At 37.1% G+C, this 18,742-nt stretch overlaps 1 protein-coding gene and 1 pseudogene across 1 annotated transcript in view; both read left to right on the top strand.

Moving 5' to 3' along the window:
* TNIP3 (TNFAIP3 interacting protein 3) overlaps positions 1-2,930 on the top strand; it is a 101,467-nt gene extending 98,537 nt beyond the window's left edge. The window contains exon 14 of the mRNA XM_059923851.1: positions 2,436-2,930. Coding sequence (XP_059779834.1) covers positions 2,436-2,467 — 32 coding nt within the window. The 3' untranslated portion in view covers positions 2,468-2,930. The remainder of the gene's footprint in view (positions 1-2,435) is intronic.
* Positions 2,931-15,312: 12,382 nt separating this feature from the next.
* LOC132366804 (small nucleolar RNA SNORA11) lies at positions 15,313-15,430 on the top strand (annotated as a pseudogene).
* Positions 15,431-18,742: the final 3,312 nt, after the last annotated feature.

Here is an 18,742-nt window from a genome sequence, read left to right as displayed (position 1 = left end):
ACCTAGAGGTAGGTATCATTAATTAATGGATTAATTCTAAACTTCAGGATTGGTTAGACCAGTAGATCATGCTTCTGGATCCAAATTTATGTTCTCACCGTATTAGATATCTTTTCTTTTCGGAAATGCAAAATCTTTTTAATCAAATTAAGGAATGCTTCCAGACTTTAAAAAATTATTGTAAAGTTATCATATTCCCATCTAAACACATTTTTACCTATATTTTTATATTTTCTCAGTTTAGTGCATAATCATGTCTACTCTGTCTTTAAAATACACCAAAAGTTCAGGTATATATTGTAAATCAATTCTTTGCCATAAAATGTAATTCAGTGCCATAAATTGCATGTAATTTCAAAAACGTACACCACAAATATCTTAAGAACGTTATGCGGCTAAGTTCCTGTAGAAACTGTAGCTAACATTTCTGAGAAAGTATGATACTTATTATGTTTAATATAACTTTCCAAAAAGGCATTAAATTTTTTTTTCTTTTTTTATTGAGGTATAGTTGATTTACAATATTATATAAGTTTCAGATGTATAACATAGTGATTCACAATTTTTGAAGGTTATACTCTGCTCATAGCTCATTATAACATATTCATCCATTCATTATAAAATATTAGCTATATTTCCTGTGCTGTACAATAAAGCCTTGTAGCTTATTTATTTTATGTGTGGTAGTTTGTACCTCTTAATCCCCTGCCCCTTTCTTGTCCCTCTCCATTCCCTCTCCCCACTGGTAACCACTGGTTTGTTCTCTATATCTGTGAGTCTGTTTCTGTTTTATTATATTCCCTCGTTTGTTGTATTTTTTAGATTCTACATATAAGTGATATCATACAGTATTTATCTTTCTCTGTCTGACTTATCTCACATAATACCCTCCAAGTCCATCTATGTTGTTGCAAATGGCAAAATTTCATTCTCTTTTATGGCTGAGTAATATTCCATTATATATATATTATGTAATATATATATTTTATATATCCATTATATATGTAATGGATATATATATAATACATATAATATTATATATATATATATATATATATCCCACATCTTCTTTATCCATTCATCTGTTGATGAACACTGAGGTTGCTTCCATATCTTGGCTATTGTAAACAATGCTGCTATGAACATTGGAGTACATATATCTTTTTGAATTAGTGCTTTTGTTTTCTTCGGATACATACCAAGGAGTGGAATTGCTGGATCATATGGTAGTTCTACATTTAGTTTTTTTGATGAAACTCCATACTGTTTTCCACGGTGGCAACACCAATTTACACTCCCACCAACAGTGTCCAAGGGTTACCATTTCTCCACATCCTTGCCAACATTTGTTATTTGTGGTCCTTTTGATGATAGCCATTACGGCAGGTGTGAGCTAATATCTCATTGTGGTTTTGATTTTCATTTCTTTGATGATCAATGATGTTGAGCATCTTTTCATGTGCCTATTGGTCAAATGACTGTCTTCTTTGGAAAAATGTCTGTTCAGGTCTTATGCCCGTTTTTAATTGGGTTGTTTGTTTGTTTGTTTTGATATTGAGTTGTATGAGCTATTTATATATGTTACATATTAACCCATTATCGGTCATATCATTTGCAAGTATTTACTCCAATTCAGTAGCTTGTCTTTTCATTTTGTTTCCAGTAGATACCTTTTTATATAATGGCCACAGTTCTCAGAAGAATATTTTTTCAGCCTGAAAAAGTAACCTTTTATCTTCCTGTTACTAAAATGTTAGTTTAGCATATCTCTGAAATACCAAATGCAGGTCAGCAAGTATAAAACATTTAACATATACTAAAACGTTATCATGAACCAGGAAAACACCTTATTTCTTGGCATTTATGCGATTTTTTTTTTTCTGTTGCAATGAGTAGACTTCTTTGATTTTGTTTTCCCTATGGCACTTATTTGTGGCATTTTATCCTGGTCTTACTAAAATATTCCAAATTTTTCATATTGGTTTTCATGATACACTCTCACATCGTAAGAACTGTGATCTTTTCTATGGCTTCGGCAAGAACGCACCCAGTATCGTATTTTTAAAGTACTTTATTTGGCAGTTATCTCTGTGTGGGATGAGTACTGAACCAAATAGTAACACATATGACTCACTTTCATAAGCAAATGCCAGAGCCACCAAAATGCCAGCAAAAATGAGAAGTAGTATATCCTTGTCAGGCGTGATTAGGACTAGGCCACAAGTGGTTTCACGAAATGGTAAGCATATGTCAGTCCTGAAAATAATAACCTTCCATTTGCTGCCTCTTGATTTCTCAGTGTAAACTTGTGGGTGCTCATGAACAAAATAACTTCTTTTCTCGCCAACCTCGAAGTTTATGTTAGCCCTAAGCCAGAAGAAGAGAAATGAATTTTTAATTTTCAATCTGAAACATTTTCCTGCTGTTTTTCATAGGTTTCTCCTCAGAAAAGAAAGCCAATGCGTAGAAGCGCACGCTGTTGGAGGAGCACACAGGCCGAGGGAGAGCTTGGCTGAGGGCCCTCGTTCCTCTTCTTACTGTGGCTTGTGTCCGCCACACCTGCACATCACCTCCGCCACTGCTTATACCTGGTAATGTTTCCCTTTGGCACGGATGGAGGACAAGGCTGTGCCAGCTGAGATCCTGATCAAGTCTTAGGGGCCAAAATTATACAACCTATCACAGCTTCCAGCTTCCTCAAAATGAGATTTGGTTGATGGATGAGGCACCACGCCTGAAACTCTCTTCAGCACATTGCTGTTGGACTCACAGGGATGACTTCATGATTTCAGCAGCTCCATTTGCAGTGCAGTAATATTGTATGTTGATTTAAATATGTGTTCCCTGGGGGAAAAGTTTCTGCGGTAGTAAGATTTTAACATTGCTCCCATTCTTTTTATCGGGGCTTAGTTCTTTAGCCAGTTTATCTAGATACTATGTTCATCATTGTTGTCCTTAGTGAAACTATAAATAGAATCAAAGAAGTGAATATACATTCTTAAACTAAGTGAGTGGTTCAATCTGAATGGTAAACTTGAAACTATAAGCAAATCATTTTTTTAAGATGAGAAATTGTGAGCCTGCTTCATTTTTAGCTGGACTAGATTATGAAACATAAAATCCTAGCGTGATGGTGATGGCTTTGCTGCGTACATATATACTTAGAGAAGCAGTTCAGAGACACATCGATTTGCAGTTAAATCTGTGTTTTTCTTCCCGTGCATTTGCGTAATTATTAACAAAAAACATAACTCTGTCTTCTCAAACCAATTAAAAAGGAAAACGAATGTATCCAAATTTTATTGCAATTAAATTATACAGTGACATGACAGATGTCTAAAGATTAAGCAGGTTTAAAAGTATTAAGTTCATCCATTTAATAAGGGTTCTACTAGGACCAACTGGAGATCATCTTTACAAGGCGGTATAAAGCAGGAGTGCGAGATTCACGGATATCTGTACTTCTAGAAGTAACTAAAGAAAACCAGGAGCGTCAACTGAAGCTGCAGTCCAATAAACAATCCAGAGATAAGAGTTGAGAGTATCTAGCTCCAACTTCCAAAAGTTATTCTGCTTAATTCCAGCTCTATCTTTTTTTGTTTTTTCAATTTTTGGAAATACTTGAAGCTTTGTGTAATAGGAAGATGAAAGAGCCTTACTAAGCAGTTAACTACTTTCAACCTCAGTCTTTCTATTTAATTCTTGATAATTCTTGAGAAACAATTATCCTTCTCTTACGTTAATTCACTAAAGCTTTGTTTTTTCTACTACTGATTAAAGAGACAAATCATTCTTGGCCAATACTTCAGTATAAGTGAATCAGAAAGACCATAGTTGCATCATAACATTTTGGTGTATTTTTTTAAATTTCCATTTCCTTGAATTCGTGAAAAAGTCATTGTAATCCAACTTCTAGTAGTGGATTAAGTTTGCCAACTGAGGTGTGCTCACCAGAATAAAAATTGAACGTATATATAAGAAGTACCCCTTGGTAGCCTTGTTATAGGTCAATTCAACAGCAGTAAAACATGATTTAATCATGCCATTACTATTACTGAAGTCATCCTATTACTAATTAGCAAACTGCCAAACATTGGCAAGATTGTACAAATGCTAATGTATTGGGAGAAAATCCAGTTGAGGCGAGACCTAATTTCATTTGAACTCCCGGTGGGTGACTGCAAATGCGCAAAGAGGACCCCTTGCTCAGGGCACTACTGTAGCTCCAAGAAGACAGGCTTCCACATCCCCGGCCTGAGAGTCAGCCAATCCCTCTGGTGACCCTCTCCCAGAATCATTTGGGGACGTCTCCGTCTCAGCTCATTATAAAGGTCATACCCCTGTGCTGTGGCACTTGCTTCATTATCACACACAGTTTGTAGAAACTGTGTGAGGAATAGCTCTATCCCTTTGAAAAGAGAGGAAGTCACACCACACGGTGGTCTCTATTACTTTGGAAATGTAAGACCAGGCATATTTTAAGTTTTCAAAGGTCATGGAGAATTCGATCTTTGACTTGAAGGTATCACATGAAGAGAAAGATGTATTCACTTTGTCATGGTTGTGATGTGATGTCAGAAGAAAACCTTCCTCGGAGTCTAGTTAGGTCTGGGAGTGAGGCCAGCCTGTAACGCTCACTAGCATAGATTTTTTTTTAACCCCATTTTCCTTATCAACAAAAATAATATTTCAGACTAAATTTCTAATATTATTAAGCATGGACTAACTTCAGATGATTTTCCTTAGTTTATTTATTGAGCTCTATCACCCAGCAAGAGAGGTATAATTATCCCGTTGTTACAGGTGATTAATCGAAGTCTCATGGCAAGAAAATGGCAGAGCCAGGATTCAAAATTGCCCCAGGGCTGGCCACCCAGTTCTATGCATGCTATAATTCTGCTTCCTAAATTATTCCAGCAAGTTCCACTTGTTTTATGGTTCTTTGGGTCTTCATCAATTTGCAGTTATAAGAGCATACTTCTAGGAGAAAATATTTTGATAAAAAATGCTATATATTTTATAGAATTTATGTTACCCCCTGGGTTAAGAGAAGTATCTCATTTAAGCTCCTACATAGAAAAAGGAAAATGTACATTTAACGTTAAAATGCATTAAAGGTAGAAGTTGGGCCTGATTGGTTGCTTTCATGTAGTGATACTTTTTCATGTAGCTCAGACACTGGTAGAATTGAATCTAAAAGACATATATCTCCCAATTCAATGATTCAATTTAACAATTATTCTTTAAACACTCACTTATTTTCAAAAATGTCCAGGCAGCTCAAAGCATCTCACACTGATTCTTTGTTTATGCACTAATTTTGGTTGAGTCCATATTTGGAGGGGAGGACAGAGTCATTTAGCAGCCATTATTCTCCCCAACTTGAGGGTCCCTTTGCCCCGTTTCATTTCTGTCATTTGCTTCTAATCATCCTGGGCACCTGCAGGATGTTAAATCCTAGGCAGATATAAAATCAGTTGCACTGCTCTTGCAGCCACACTATGATCCTCTTGCTGGCTTAAAATTGCTTAAGCTCCAAGTACAAGCTCAAAAGAAAAGAAAATGTTTGCTCTAATCCTCACTTTTCAATAATTTTAGAAATAATTCCTCTTGCCTAGTTTCCATCTTATATAACTACCTCTTCACTTTCATCAGTCTTTGCTCCAAGGGAAAAAGGTGTTACGGGGAAACAGTTATACCTCCAGCCTTTGTGATTCCATAGAAAAGGAAAGTTTTGCCAGCACACACATGCTATACACACACGCACACACACACACCACACACACACGCCCCGCCTCTGCCTCCCCAGCCTTCCAGACAGCCCTGTGGGACTCTAGTTTCTCCATTTGTGGCCGGGTAGATATATTCAAATGGAAAATTTTGCATAATAAAGTTATTTCTTTCCATTTTGCCTCAAATGCTGGTGTGTGTGTAATATATTGCCAAGAATATTGACAAAGTCTATCTTAAGCCTCCTACAGGAAGTGATAATGTTGAGATCTAGAACCAATTAACTTGCCAATAATTGCTGAGTAATAGGGGGGGAATTCAATGTTTGTGGAAATGCGTGAGTTTCGCCAATTTGTGTCCTGCACTCAGAAGTTAAAATAATTCCTCTCTGCTCTTCTTCCACTTTGTTCCACTCCAGCGTCAGAAGGAGGAGCACAATATATGAGGCTCACGTAGTGCTGCTCTGGTAAACTAAGCCCAACCCTAGGGCTTCCCAATGCTCTTAACCTATTACTGAGAATTCATTTGTTGGGAGAATCATCACATGAGCTGACTTTCCTGAGTCTGCCCTTGACTGGGGGGAGCATTTGCACATCTGTGGGGGAACCTCACAGCTCCCTTCTTTCTCTCCCACATGTGGGTGATGACGACCCACATCAGCCAACACAGACACAGAGGCGGCTGGCAAGCACGAGGCCCCCTCCACTCGGAGACGCCTCTGCAGGCCGAGAGGCTGGCTTTGTGCTGGTGAAGGTGCTCAGTGTGTCGCTTCACGTGCATTTGCCACACTCGGGCCATTTCCATCTGCCCCGGGAAGGGGGGCTGAGGGAACACATGTGCGAGATCGCAGGGGCCGGCCTAGGCTGAGATGATACTCCGCATTTCTCACAAGGGGTTACAGCATTGAGCAGGATTTAGCATGGAAAGAATGAGACTTAAGCCTTCTCTCCTCCTTTGATTCTGTTTAACTTCCACAGGTTCTTTCTCTCTGTTCCTGCGTGGAGACCCTAATGTCTTCCTGCTTCCTGACCACTCCTGAATGCCAACCAAAAACATGTCTTTCCCTTCAGTTTCCTTTTTTCAGACTCTTCTCATGTTCCTTTTAAGTAACAGAAGTTTCAAAGAGGCAAGATAGATGCTAGCATGAATGTAAACAGTATGATCTCAAGTTCTCTCAGATGTGGTAACTTACCCGGGGGTCTCCAGATTCCTATGACTTAATCCAGACCCCTCTCCTGATTCCTAATAAAGAGCTCAGTGCGTCCCAAACTGTGATGAATGCCATCGTCCCTTCTAAACCCACTCTGTCTTCTATTTCCTATTTTCATCTACAGAATTGTCATTCATCTAGTCCCATAAACCAGAGACCTTTGAAGCAGTAGCAAAGCAACATTTTCGGCATATTATGCTTTACTATTTCGAGAAAGGTAAAAATGCAACTGAAACACAAAAAAAGATTTGTGCAGTGTATGGAGAAGGTGCTGTGACTGATCAAACATGTCTAAAGTGGTTTGCGATGTTTCGTGCTGGAGATTTCTCGCTGGACGATGCTCCACAGTCGGGTAGACCAGTTGAAGTTGACAGCGATCAAATCAAGACATTAATTGAGAACAATCATTGTTATACCACGCAGGAGATAGCTGACATACTCAAAATATCCAAATCAAGCATTGAAAATCATTTGCACCAGCTTGGTTATGTTAATTGCTTTGATATTTGGGTTCCACATAAGTTAAGCGAAAAAAACCTTCTTGACTGTATTTCTGCATGCGATTCTCTACTTAAACATGATGAAAATGTTCCATTTTTAAAACCTCTGCCACGCAGCACAATAACTCTGTGAGTTTGACCAAAATACTCAACCTCTATGAGCATCAGGTTTTCCTTGTATAAGTATCCCACATAGTATTTGGGGGCTTCAAGACCCTCTGGCTTGCCATCTCTGTTTTGCCATCTCTGTTTTACCAACTCACCATGACCTCCAAACCTCATGTCATCCTGGATGTAAACCTGGATATGAAATTCGGAACCTTCCAGAGGATCCGCAAGTAATCTAATCCCTGAAATGAGTTTCTCATGGTTTGTACAGTCTGTCCTAAATATTTGTGGGATCATGGGGATTGCATTCATAGCCTCCCACTACAGGTTCCTATCTAGTATTTGTGTACCCTGCCTTGCCCTCTACCACAGCTTTATTGCCTTGTTATTTTTATTTTTACTTTCTCTTCTGCCTTTTTCCACGTAGTATTCAGTCTCCGACATTTTCTCTAACTTGCAACTCTTTCCCTTCTTTCAGTAGCAACAAACATTTACCCCTTTGTCAAAAATATAATGACAGTGGGCTTCCCTGGTGGCGCAGTGGTTGAGAATCTGCCTGCCAATGCAGGGGACACGGGTTCAAGCCCAGGTCTGGGAAGATCCCACATGCAGCGGAGCAACTGGGCCCGTGAGCCACAACTACTTAGCCTGCGCGTCTGGAGCCTGTGCTCCGCAACAAGAGAGGCCACGATAGTGAGAGGCCCGCGCACCGCGATGAAGAGCGGCCCCCGCTTGCCACAACTAGAGAAAGCCCTCGCACAGAAACGAAGACCCAACACAGCCAAAAATAAATTAATTAATTTAAAAATATATATATATATATAATGACAGTCATTTATTTTTCAAACGTGTCCTTGAGGTCTTACCCTCTACTCAAGAGTATTATCAATGTATTCTGTCACCAAAACAAACAGACAGACAGACAAATGGCAAGGCTCTCTCTGAAATGAATTCTAATGAATTCTCTAAGTGCTAAGGCACAAAATGAAGAAAATAGTTATTAATTTATGGGATTATTTAAGGATTAAATTATGTATATAAAGAGGTTAACACAGTGGCTGGTACATGGTAGGGACTCAATAAATTCCTTGGTTTCAATATCTGTAAAGAAAAATGTCAATGTTGATAAAGGCTGCTATTGTCAAGAACTGTAAAAGTCTGAAATACCTAAGTCAGCTGCCATAGTTTCAGGAATGCTAGCAGAAGACACAAGATTCCTGGGTCAGAGACAGAAGACTTCATTACTCCCAGCAATAGCAGTAGCCACAGTATCAGCATTTCCTTGTGCCCGTTATCTGAGCCTGATTCCCACAGGGCAAAGTGAAGAGGGCCAGGTGACACCTACACATGCAGTGGCCACATTACAGGAAAGGAACCCTAAATTTAGAGAACCCAAGCCTTTTATGATGGGCAGTAATCCTGCCTGACTGTTGCTTTGGAAAGAGACATTAGCTTTATTATATTGGGCAGCAAACTTGTCTGCCACCTACCCCAGAAGGAGGTACTTCCTCTATCTTCTGAAAAAAAAAAAAAAATATATATATATATATATATATATATTTTTTTTTTTTTTTTTTTAATTTTTGGCTGTGTTGGGTCTTCATTGCTGCGTGCGGGCTTTCTCTAGTTGCTGTGAGCGGGGGCTACTCTTTGTTGCGGTGCACGGGCTTCTCATTGCGGTGGCTTCTCTTGTTGCGGAGCACGGGCTCTAGGCGCGCGGGCTTCAGTAGTTGTGGCTCACAGGCTCAGTAGTTGTGGCTCGCGGGCTCTAGAGTGCAGGCTCAGTAGTTGTGGCACACAGGCTTAGTTGCTCCGCAGCATGTGGGATCTTCCCAGACCAGGGCTCAAACCCGTGTTCCCTGCATTGGCAAGCGGATTCTTAACCACTGCACCACCAGGGAAGCCCCTGAAAAATATTTTTGAAAAGATAATCCAGAACTAAGGCAATCAGTGTCTCTGCTTGCAAGATGTAAAGAAATGGGATATTCCCAAGGAGGATTCTCTCCCAACAGATATATATGAATAAAATCACCAGTTTTCTAAATGCTGTAAAAAATTTCTCTATCTATACGAGCTCGGAGTTAAAACTTGGGTTACATATACGGTAACTACCTCATTTATAAAATGGGATACTTCCAATTAACTCAATCTTAGACATAGCTCAATACCTCTTGTCAATTATATGTTTTAAGGTCAATTATTAGGCAATATTATTCCTTATATATCTTTGCATGTGCATACTCAGAAGAATGATAAAAAATACACATAAGATTTCCTGGTTCTCTGAGGAAAGTTACTCTAGCATAATACTTTATTAAAGGTATTTGAGAGATTGTTGCTTTCTTGATTTCCAAACATCCATTCCATCTTCTTTTGGGAATAGCACCTTAATATCCTTTAGGAAAATTATCTTTTTCCCCACTGGACCCAGTTTGATCTAAAGTGTCCTGTCCTCTCCTAGGCAAGGGACACCCATGAGATGCACACCAGGCCGGCTGGACTTTCCCTTGCTGGAATTTGAACTTCAAGGCAGCAGGGTGCCTTGAGGGGATAGTGGTTGCTACCTTGGCCCCTTAAGATTGACCATGTTCTACAACTTCCCTCTTATTCATGTGAGTAACCCAGTATCTCTCCAATCAGTTCTTTAAGTCAGTCAGAGTTAGTTTCTCTAGTTTGAAACAAATGAATCTTAATCACAAATGTGGGAGTTAAAGCTCAGAGTTTAGATCAAGGGTCTTGTGAAGAATATATGTACACATACAATATACATATTTTTTTCTTTATTATATCTTTGAAAATGGAAAGTAGGACTGGTGGTAGCTTTATAATAATACAATCAGATCCAATATAATCAGATGAGGTAAACAATTCAAATGCTATGCTTGCACATCTTGCACATTTTAAAGTGGAAAACTTCATAATAAAAATAAAATACTATTATTCATTTGAATTTCCTCCAAAATCTGACAAAGCTCCTTAAGAAAATATTTCAATGAAGCAACTTTGGGAAAAGTTCCAGTGAAATAAAACCACCAAAGCCCATGTCTAATTTCCTTATTTCTTTCAATTAAGTGCCTACTTGCATATAACTGATAATCTACATTTTAATAGGTTGTTAATAAATAAATCATAGGTAATAGAATTCCTTTGTGAAAGAACTATACCAAATGAGTTCTGCTTTAAAAATCAGTGAGATGGTGGTGTTACTTTCCAGCAAAGTTGAACTCTAGCATTATAAACTTCAGATTATTCTGCAGCAAAATGTGAATTTTAATACAGGGCAGCTCCTCAATAAGAAGTTAAGGTAAAATTCCTGATGGCTTAAAACTTTCTTGTAAATCAATACATTTTTGGACATTTGGCCAATTCTACACATATCCTAACTCTCATCTTGATCAATGATCTATTTTGGATTATTATTTATCATTGTCATTTTATTGGAAATTTCTTTTATTTGCATAAAACTGTACTGTGTGTGGCGTGATGCGTGGGTGATACCAAAGAGAGGCAGTTCCTATTCTTTCTATTGTCTAAGGAAAAGTATTCTAGCAGCTGTGGGGAAAATGCATTGAAGACAGGGGAGATTGAATCTCCTTTTAATTTCCAACCTATTCCTCAGTCTTTCAATGTCTCTAGAAGTATTATCTTCCTTCTATAAATCACAGGAGGCAATCAGTCAAATTTTGGCAATTTAAAGTGAGCAAACTATTATAATATTCAAATATTCTAGCAAAACTTTGTAAGTTTTTTAATCAAAATGTATTATTCCATTAATTAGCAAAATGTAGATCCATTTTCCCCAAAAGAATAACTAGCCTTTAATTTATTTTTTCTTTAATTTATTATTACTCCTAGTTCAATAGGTTCCAACAGTATGGCAGAAATCTATCTTTCCCATTGAACATTAAAGTTAATCCCAGGACATAGATTAATCACTAAGAAACTTTACAAACAAAGTTAAAATGAATTTTTAAAATATAAGGAAGTGGTAGGCCAATGTTTCTGACATAAATTTATATTTATGTTCGTAAATTTAATTTTTTTCCAGTTTGTCATATGCTTTTCAAAAGAAACTACCACTAACAATATTTAGCAAACTTTTAATTTACCTTTAGACATTAATTCTTGCTTCATTACCAGATTATTTAGTATCTATTTCCTTCACCCTCCACTGATTGCTTTCCAGTAAAATGAAAAAATCGTCAGGTAAAAATAAGGGTTTTTTTCCCAATAGGAATAGTTGAGATAATTTAAGAGCTTTTATCTGAGATCGTCAAGAGATTCACTTCTATCAAATAAGAATGTAATGAATGAGTAAATTTTGTAGAAAATTTTGTAGAAAGAGCACGGGATTTGGAGTCAGGTACAGATTCTGGCCCTGATTGCACAGGTATGAACGTGAGCAAGTGTGCCTGATGTTAATAAACCTCAGTTCTCATAACTGAAAAATGACAAGAAAACAATCTCAGATTTTTGTAAAAAGTTAAATGATATCAAATATGTGATGTTTGGCAGTTGGGCGGTTTTCATCATATGTTAGCTCCCTTTGCTTACTGTGATGGTTAAAGAAATCTCTCTTGGGTAACGTTTCCCAAAATGTGCTTGATAGGAGGAAAAATAGGAGCTGTGCAGGAAAGGATTTCCTCATAAATGTAAGAAATGCTTTGTCCAACCCAGTTTTTACTGTAGGAGTTCTCAGATCTTTTCATGTGAAATTGCAAGTTACGAAACTCACTCTGTGAACTGTTCCCAACTTGTGGAGAATTTAAGTCATGTTGATAAAGATACCATAAATAGAATTAACACAAAAATCAGATGCCATCCAAAGATTATCTCTGCAAGACAAAAGCATAAAAAGTGGTTATTCTCTGTTAAGTTTAGATATAGTATGCTTATTAAAAGAGTGGCTCAAACACAGAAAGGGTTATCCTATCACATACCACTCAAAGACGTAGGGTTAGCTTCAGGGGCTGGGACAGGCTAGAAGTACAGGAAAGGAAGTACAGCCCACCCATAGGGTGGGTGGTATAGACCCAGATGAGGAAGACACAGCTGCAGATGATGGGAAGAATGGGTGGAATGTTCCAAGTCGATGGTGATAGACAGAGGGGCAGACCAACCTAGATGTAAGCCCCAGGAAAACCCAACAGGGAGTGATAACGATGTTCAATTTGAAAGCAACTGAAAATGGATCAAAGCATGCAAATTAAAAGAGCTCATCTTGATCCAGACAGAATGAACTAAAGACTATACAGACACATTCTGAAAAAACTATTTGTATTACAAAAATAATAATCATAAACTTTAAAAAATTCTCATACAGAAGGAACTAAAGTAAAGACTATACAGACACACTCTGAAAAAACTATTTGTATTACAAAAATAATAATCAGAAACTTTAAAAAATTCTCATAGAAGTTTCTAAACTAAAAACATCAGTTGGTCTACAAAGGAACTGTAGAGGGAATACCAACCAATGCTGGACAACCTGACATACAAGGAGATAATGGAGCAGCACTTGTCATTTTTTTGGCACTATACTTTCATTTTTCAGTTATCTTTTCAGTCATCTTTCAGGGGTATCCTTGTATAAATAACATACAAAAATTAAATTACATTACATTTTATATAAATGGCTTTATAATGACTTAATTTATGGTAAAGTGATTATAAATACCTTATTTCTTAGTAGTATATATTTGCATTTTAAAAAATACATTAAAGTGCTCCCATATCTAGGGTTAGTTAGAATGTAGCAATGGTACCATGCAAAGAGCCCGCCTCCCTGAGAGTTTATCTTTCTGTTTAAAAATCTGAAAGTTATTAGTTTCATTATATATAGGCCACAGTTCAAAGCCAAGGGCTACTTGGGCCAGAAGTGCTTACTTTTAAAACCTAAGAGCATTTTACGTTTTGGCTATTACACAAAATTCTTTTCAAAATTTTTATTCTATCTTGCAGTTCTGAGGAATTTCAAGTTAAACTCAGATTCCAGTTTTCACATTTACCTTCTTTAGAAAAACAAATATCACTCAAGGAGAAGCTAAATCACAGGTGTGGATATGGGGTTAGCAATTTGCAGAATGAGGACTTTTTATGTTATAGCCTAGTTTGCAAGCATCCTTATGAAGCTGAACTTACATATGTCACTCTATGTAGAGACATTTTGGAGATCCGGCAATATTCCAGCTTCAGGCACACTCTTGATGTTCACGTCTGCAAGACAACTCCAATTTCCAAAAGACAATCAGATCGTCAATTAGTTTCAATACAATATGCCTCCTAGTTCCTAATTAGATTATTTCAAAAACTGGAAGTACAGATACTCCAAAGATACACCTGAAGCTATTTGTTTAAGTAAAAATGGAAATTAATGGCAAGAAACATATATGCCAGATGTTTTCCCTTTATATATAATATGTAAAAACAATTTATGTATGATATATATGTTAAATCATATATACATATTAAGTACAGAATTAAATAGTCTGATGGACAATAATCCAACAAAAAATTAACAATAAAAGAAAAACTAAACTTCTGATAAAAATTTTTTTCTTCTGATGACTTTCTGAAAGTTCTTTTGTACCAATAAACATACCACCTGAGTGCATTTCAAATTCTTTATAAGTGAAGTCCAAATTGATTGCTAAGGACGTTACATTGCAGCTTGTAAAAGTTAGCAACAGTCATGCCAGTGTGGCATTTACATGTTCTTGGATTGAGGATTGCTAGAATAAGAAGCAGAACTCAGAGTGTGGGAAGCTTTAAAAAGTTATTCTCCCATTCTCATCTAAACTGACCTCTTCACAATCTTCTGATATTACTAAGCTTTTGCAAGGGGAAGGAGGCAGTTGGCAGAAAGAGGAAAGGCTGAGGGTTTATTAGTGTAATGGAGAAAGGACGACATCAAAGAACACCCATCATCTGACACTCCAGGAGCAAAACCAATCAGCTTCGCTTCACTGGGAACAGCAGGAACATTACAGCCAGAAGTTCCTTTATACTTAAGTGTCAATGTCTGAAGCATTGAGGTCATCTTTGGTAAATTAGCAGCCACTACAAAACTACATTACGATTATCAACCAGGCCAGCAGAGAACACTTTTCTGAGAAAGGCTCTTTATGGAGTAAGAATCATCAAGCTCTTTTTTGGAGTTTCTGAATCTTCGCACACAGTTCACGGTCTAAGACATTTCTCTGTGTTCTTGACTAGCATCCTGTTAGCTCGCGCAGAAAGGGGCTGCCTCTCTTCTGCTATACTGGCATTCACTGAAATCACTGGCTTTTCTTTTTCCACTCTTCACGAACTTTCTTAAGAAAAAAGCTGCTTTTCTTTCTTCACTTTTTCATCCACTTGGAAATCACTGTCTTTGATTTTTGGAAGATAATTCTTGACTAAGAACCTTCCTCATCCTGACCCAGCACCTGCAGTGCTGGACCACGTGGTCCTTCCTGACAGGGTCAGGGCTCTAATCCTAAACCTTCCACGTGGTTGAGAGCAGCTCTCTGAGCCAGATGGCTCCCAAAAGTCAGAGAGGATCCTCAGAAAGTACTTGCCAAAACCTTATACCATGTGCCAATGCTCCTGTACATATATCTACAATAACTATATATCTATAATATCTATATAGCTATAATGTATCTTTAAAATGTTTTTGTTTAGGAGTTATGTTGTAGCTGAAGGGTTTATTCTAGATGGATTGAGGGGTAAAAAGGAAAATATAAAATCTTAAAAGAAAGACATAACTGAAAACACCTTACAGGGCTGTGCTCAGAGCAGGGAGCGAGAAGAAGTGGCTCGTCTCTTTACAGCACACTTGACAGGAATCTGGGCTCATTGTGACAAGGGGCACAAAATACCCAACAAGTACCCAACACACGTCCTCCACGTGGCAGCTGGGCAGGACCAGCGGCACAGGGCTCAATATTGGAAGAAAAGCTACAGTGTTTAGTGGGGGAGTTTGCCACCTAGAGCCTGTCCGGTCCTCGCCTGGGTGGGCCATGAGTGGTCTTATAGACATAAAGGCTTTGAAGCTCTCTTTTCAAGGAAAAAAGAAAAAGAAAAATAGGTTCTATATGCCATTCTGGAAAAGGCAAAACTGTGGAAACAATAAAAAGATCAGTGGTGGTCAGGAGTTTGGGGGGAGAGGGGAGAGGAATACAACAGAGTCCAGAAGTTTCTATGAGCAGTGAAAATACTTTGACATTATGATTGGTCTATATCATCATACTTTTGTCCAGACGCATAGAATGTGCAACACTATTCATTTCATTAAAGTGAAACTTAAGGTGAAACAAACAAAAAAGAATCTACAGATTTGGTCTACAGATGCAGCCATAAGTATGATGACACCACAAATATCATATGTGGTATTTATTGATACATGTAATATCTGTAAATATTTTTAAAAACAACATAAATAGGTAAACATAAACTAGAAAAACATACACATCAAATATGGTGAACAACTGGCTAACATGCCTAAAATATATTTAATAAATTTTTAATATGTAAGCTATTTTGTCACTATCAAAATTGTTTACAAAACTTTAACATGATAGAACGTTAACATAACTTTAAAAAATTTTTTTAAATTTTTTCCAAAATATAACTTTAAGTAAAGAAATGACACCATTTAAAAAAATGTGCTTAGGATCACAATTCATTATTTGCAATTCTGAAATCTAATAAGCTCAGAAAAACAAGAGACTATTTGTGACTAATTGTGAGTCAATTAATAGCAAAATATGACCGTAACTCATATGAGGCTGTTTATAGTCTTTATTAATCTCATGTATTATGAACAAACATTCCACTATTAATGTATTTGATTGCAGGGCCCTGCCCCAGACACACTAGGGATATTATGTAATGTACAATTTATATAAAATTACCTTTTTATACCCAATCATTTCTCAATTCTCAAGCACATTTTGGTTCCAGAGTTTTCAGATAAGCGATTGAAGACCTATGCATAGCCTCAATTAAAAAAAAAAAAACCTATCCATTTATATAATTATTTTTAATTCTATCTAGGTGGATATAAGGAAGATTGGAAGGAAGGAAGTGAAGGAAGAAGGGGAGAGGGAGGAGGAAAGAGGAAGGGCAGGTATGAAGAAAGGGAGGAATTTTTCTAAAATATTAGTAGTTATCTATGAGTAGTGGGATTATGGGTGATATTTATTTTCTTTCTTTTTAATATTCTGACTTTCCTAAAATAAGCAAGCTTTTAGAATCAAGAAAAATAAAAAATATTATAAAAACATTCTTTGAAGTCATTTTATGCTATTAGAAGCTCTTCATGGAAAACACAAAGATAAATTTTTAACCAATAGAGTGTTTGAATTAATCACAAATTTTAAATTAGTGGGAAATACATTAATAGACTTTCAGTGTAAAAACATACATATAGTTAATATTTAATTTTAATGTAGCTTGTATTTATGTACTCATGTAAATATATATTATATTATATATACACATACAACTTTATAAGATATACATACATCTTTCACCATGAGGTCTACCCTATCCACCTCATTTAAAAAGGCAACGTCTCCTGTGCAGTAGAAGCTAACACAACATTGTAAAGCAACTATACTCCAATAAAAATTAATTTTAAAAAAACATAAAAAAAGAGGCAACGTCTCTTATGCTCTAGATTTTCTCACCCTGCTCTGTATTCCCCCATTGCACTTATTGCTTTCTATCATAGTATATCTATTAATCTGTTATGTTTATCATTCATGGTCTCTCTTTTCCTCACTAGAATATTACCTCACAAGGGCTTCAATCTTTTGTCTACTTTTGTTCACAAATGTATCCCAAGCACTCAGAACAGTGCCTGGCGTGTATGAGTTACTGAATAAATAGTTGTTAAATTAATGAATCTGTATAGTTTTCAAATACTCAGTAACAAAAAGAACAACAACATTAAGTAATACATAAAATCTTAGAATTCTTGGAATCATATTAGATCTGAAAGGAGCCTGAGCTTTCTTTAGTACAGCTAAATATGGTTTAGCTAAATATAATTTTAGGACATTAATCACTATTAGATAGGCTATCCAAGTACAATTTTCTTTTATGCTAAAAAATGTTTATAACCAGTTTTTTTTAGTAGAAAGTCTTGAGGTTTTCCTTTCTTTAATGTTTTTCAAGTTTCCACAGAGAAGGTTAAGAATTCTTCTTCAAATGATATTGTTCTGTGATTCTGGTTTAGAGGTTTATTAAGATAACATCCCTTTGACCTTTTCAATCTTGTTTGAGGAAAAAAATCCTATAATCTACTTTGTAACCATAATGTAGAACATGATAAGAATATGCACTGTAAATGAAATTATCAACATAAACTTCCATTATATTATCTACATAATCTACATTGTTTCACAGGACCCTTACGTTGAATTCATAGAACCCAAAGAGCTCACAATTCTTCCTGAGAACAAACGCCTTCCTTTTCATCTCCTGTGCTCCTTCTCCCACAGGATACCACAACCCAAGGTCAGGCACACAGCAATGCTAGAAACAGCCTTTATGAATTTGTGTGTGTGTGTAAGCACAAAGAACCCATGGAGTTGTGCTGGGGAAAGAGGCAGCTGGACCAAAACCCTTTTGCTGTCCCAGTATTTTGCAAGACAAGTCATTATCCTTCTTGTACTTTGTATACATACTAGCTGAGGAAAGTAGCCTTAAGATGTTAGTCTGCCTTTGCCTTTGGTGATTAGGAGTCAGAGATAAAATTCCCAGATAGCAGAAGGGATAGATGGAAACACTGACCTAATGTGTTTTCTTTTCTTTAAGTCCTCTAAGCATATCTTTCACTTATACATTCTATTTTTTTACATTTATTTATTTATTAATTTATTTTTTGGCTGTGTTGGGTCTTTGTTGCTGTGCACGGGCTTTCTCTAGTTGCCACGAGCTGGGGCTACTCTTCGTTGCAGTGTGTGGGCTTCTCAAGGCGGTGGCTTCTCTTGTTGTGGAGCTCGGGCTCTAGGCATGTGGGCTCAGTAGTTGTGGCTCGCAGGCTCAGTAGTTGTGGCTCGCGGGCTCTAGAGCACAGGCTTAGTAGTTGTGGCACATAGGCTTAGTTGCTCCGCAGCATGCGGGATCTTCCCAGACCAGGGCTCGAACCCATGTCTCCTGCATTGGCAGGTGGATTCTTAACCACTGCGCCACCAGGGAAGTC

The sequence above is a fragment of the Balaenoptera ricei genome, chromosome 5, assembly GCF_028023285.1.
Source record: "Balaenoptera ricei isolate mBalRic1 chromosome 5, mBalRic1.hap2, whole genome shotgun sequence".
Classification (NCBI taxonomy): Eukaryota; Metazoa; Chordata; class Mammalia; order Artiodactyla; family Balaenopteridae; genus Balaenoptera; species Balaenoptera ricei.
This window is presented reverse-complemented; position numbering and strand designations above follow the sequence as displayed.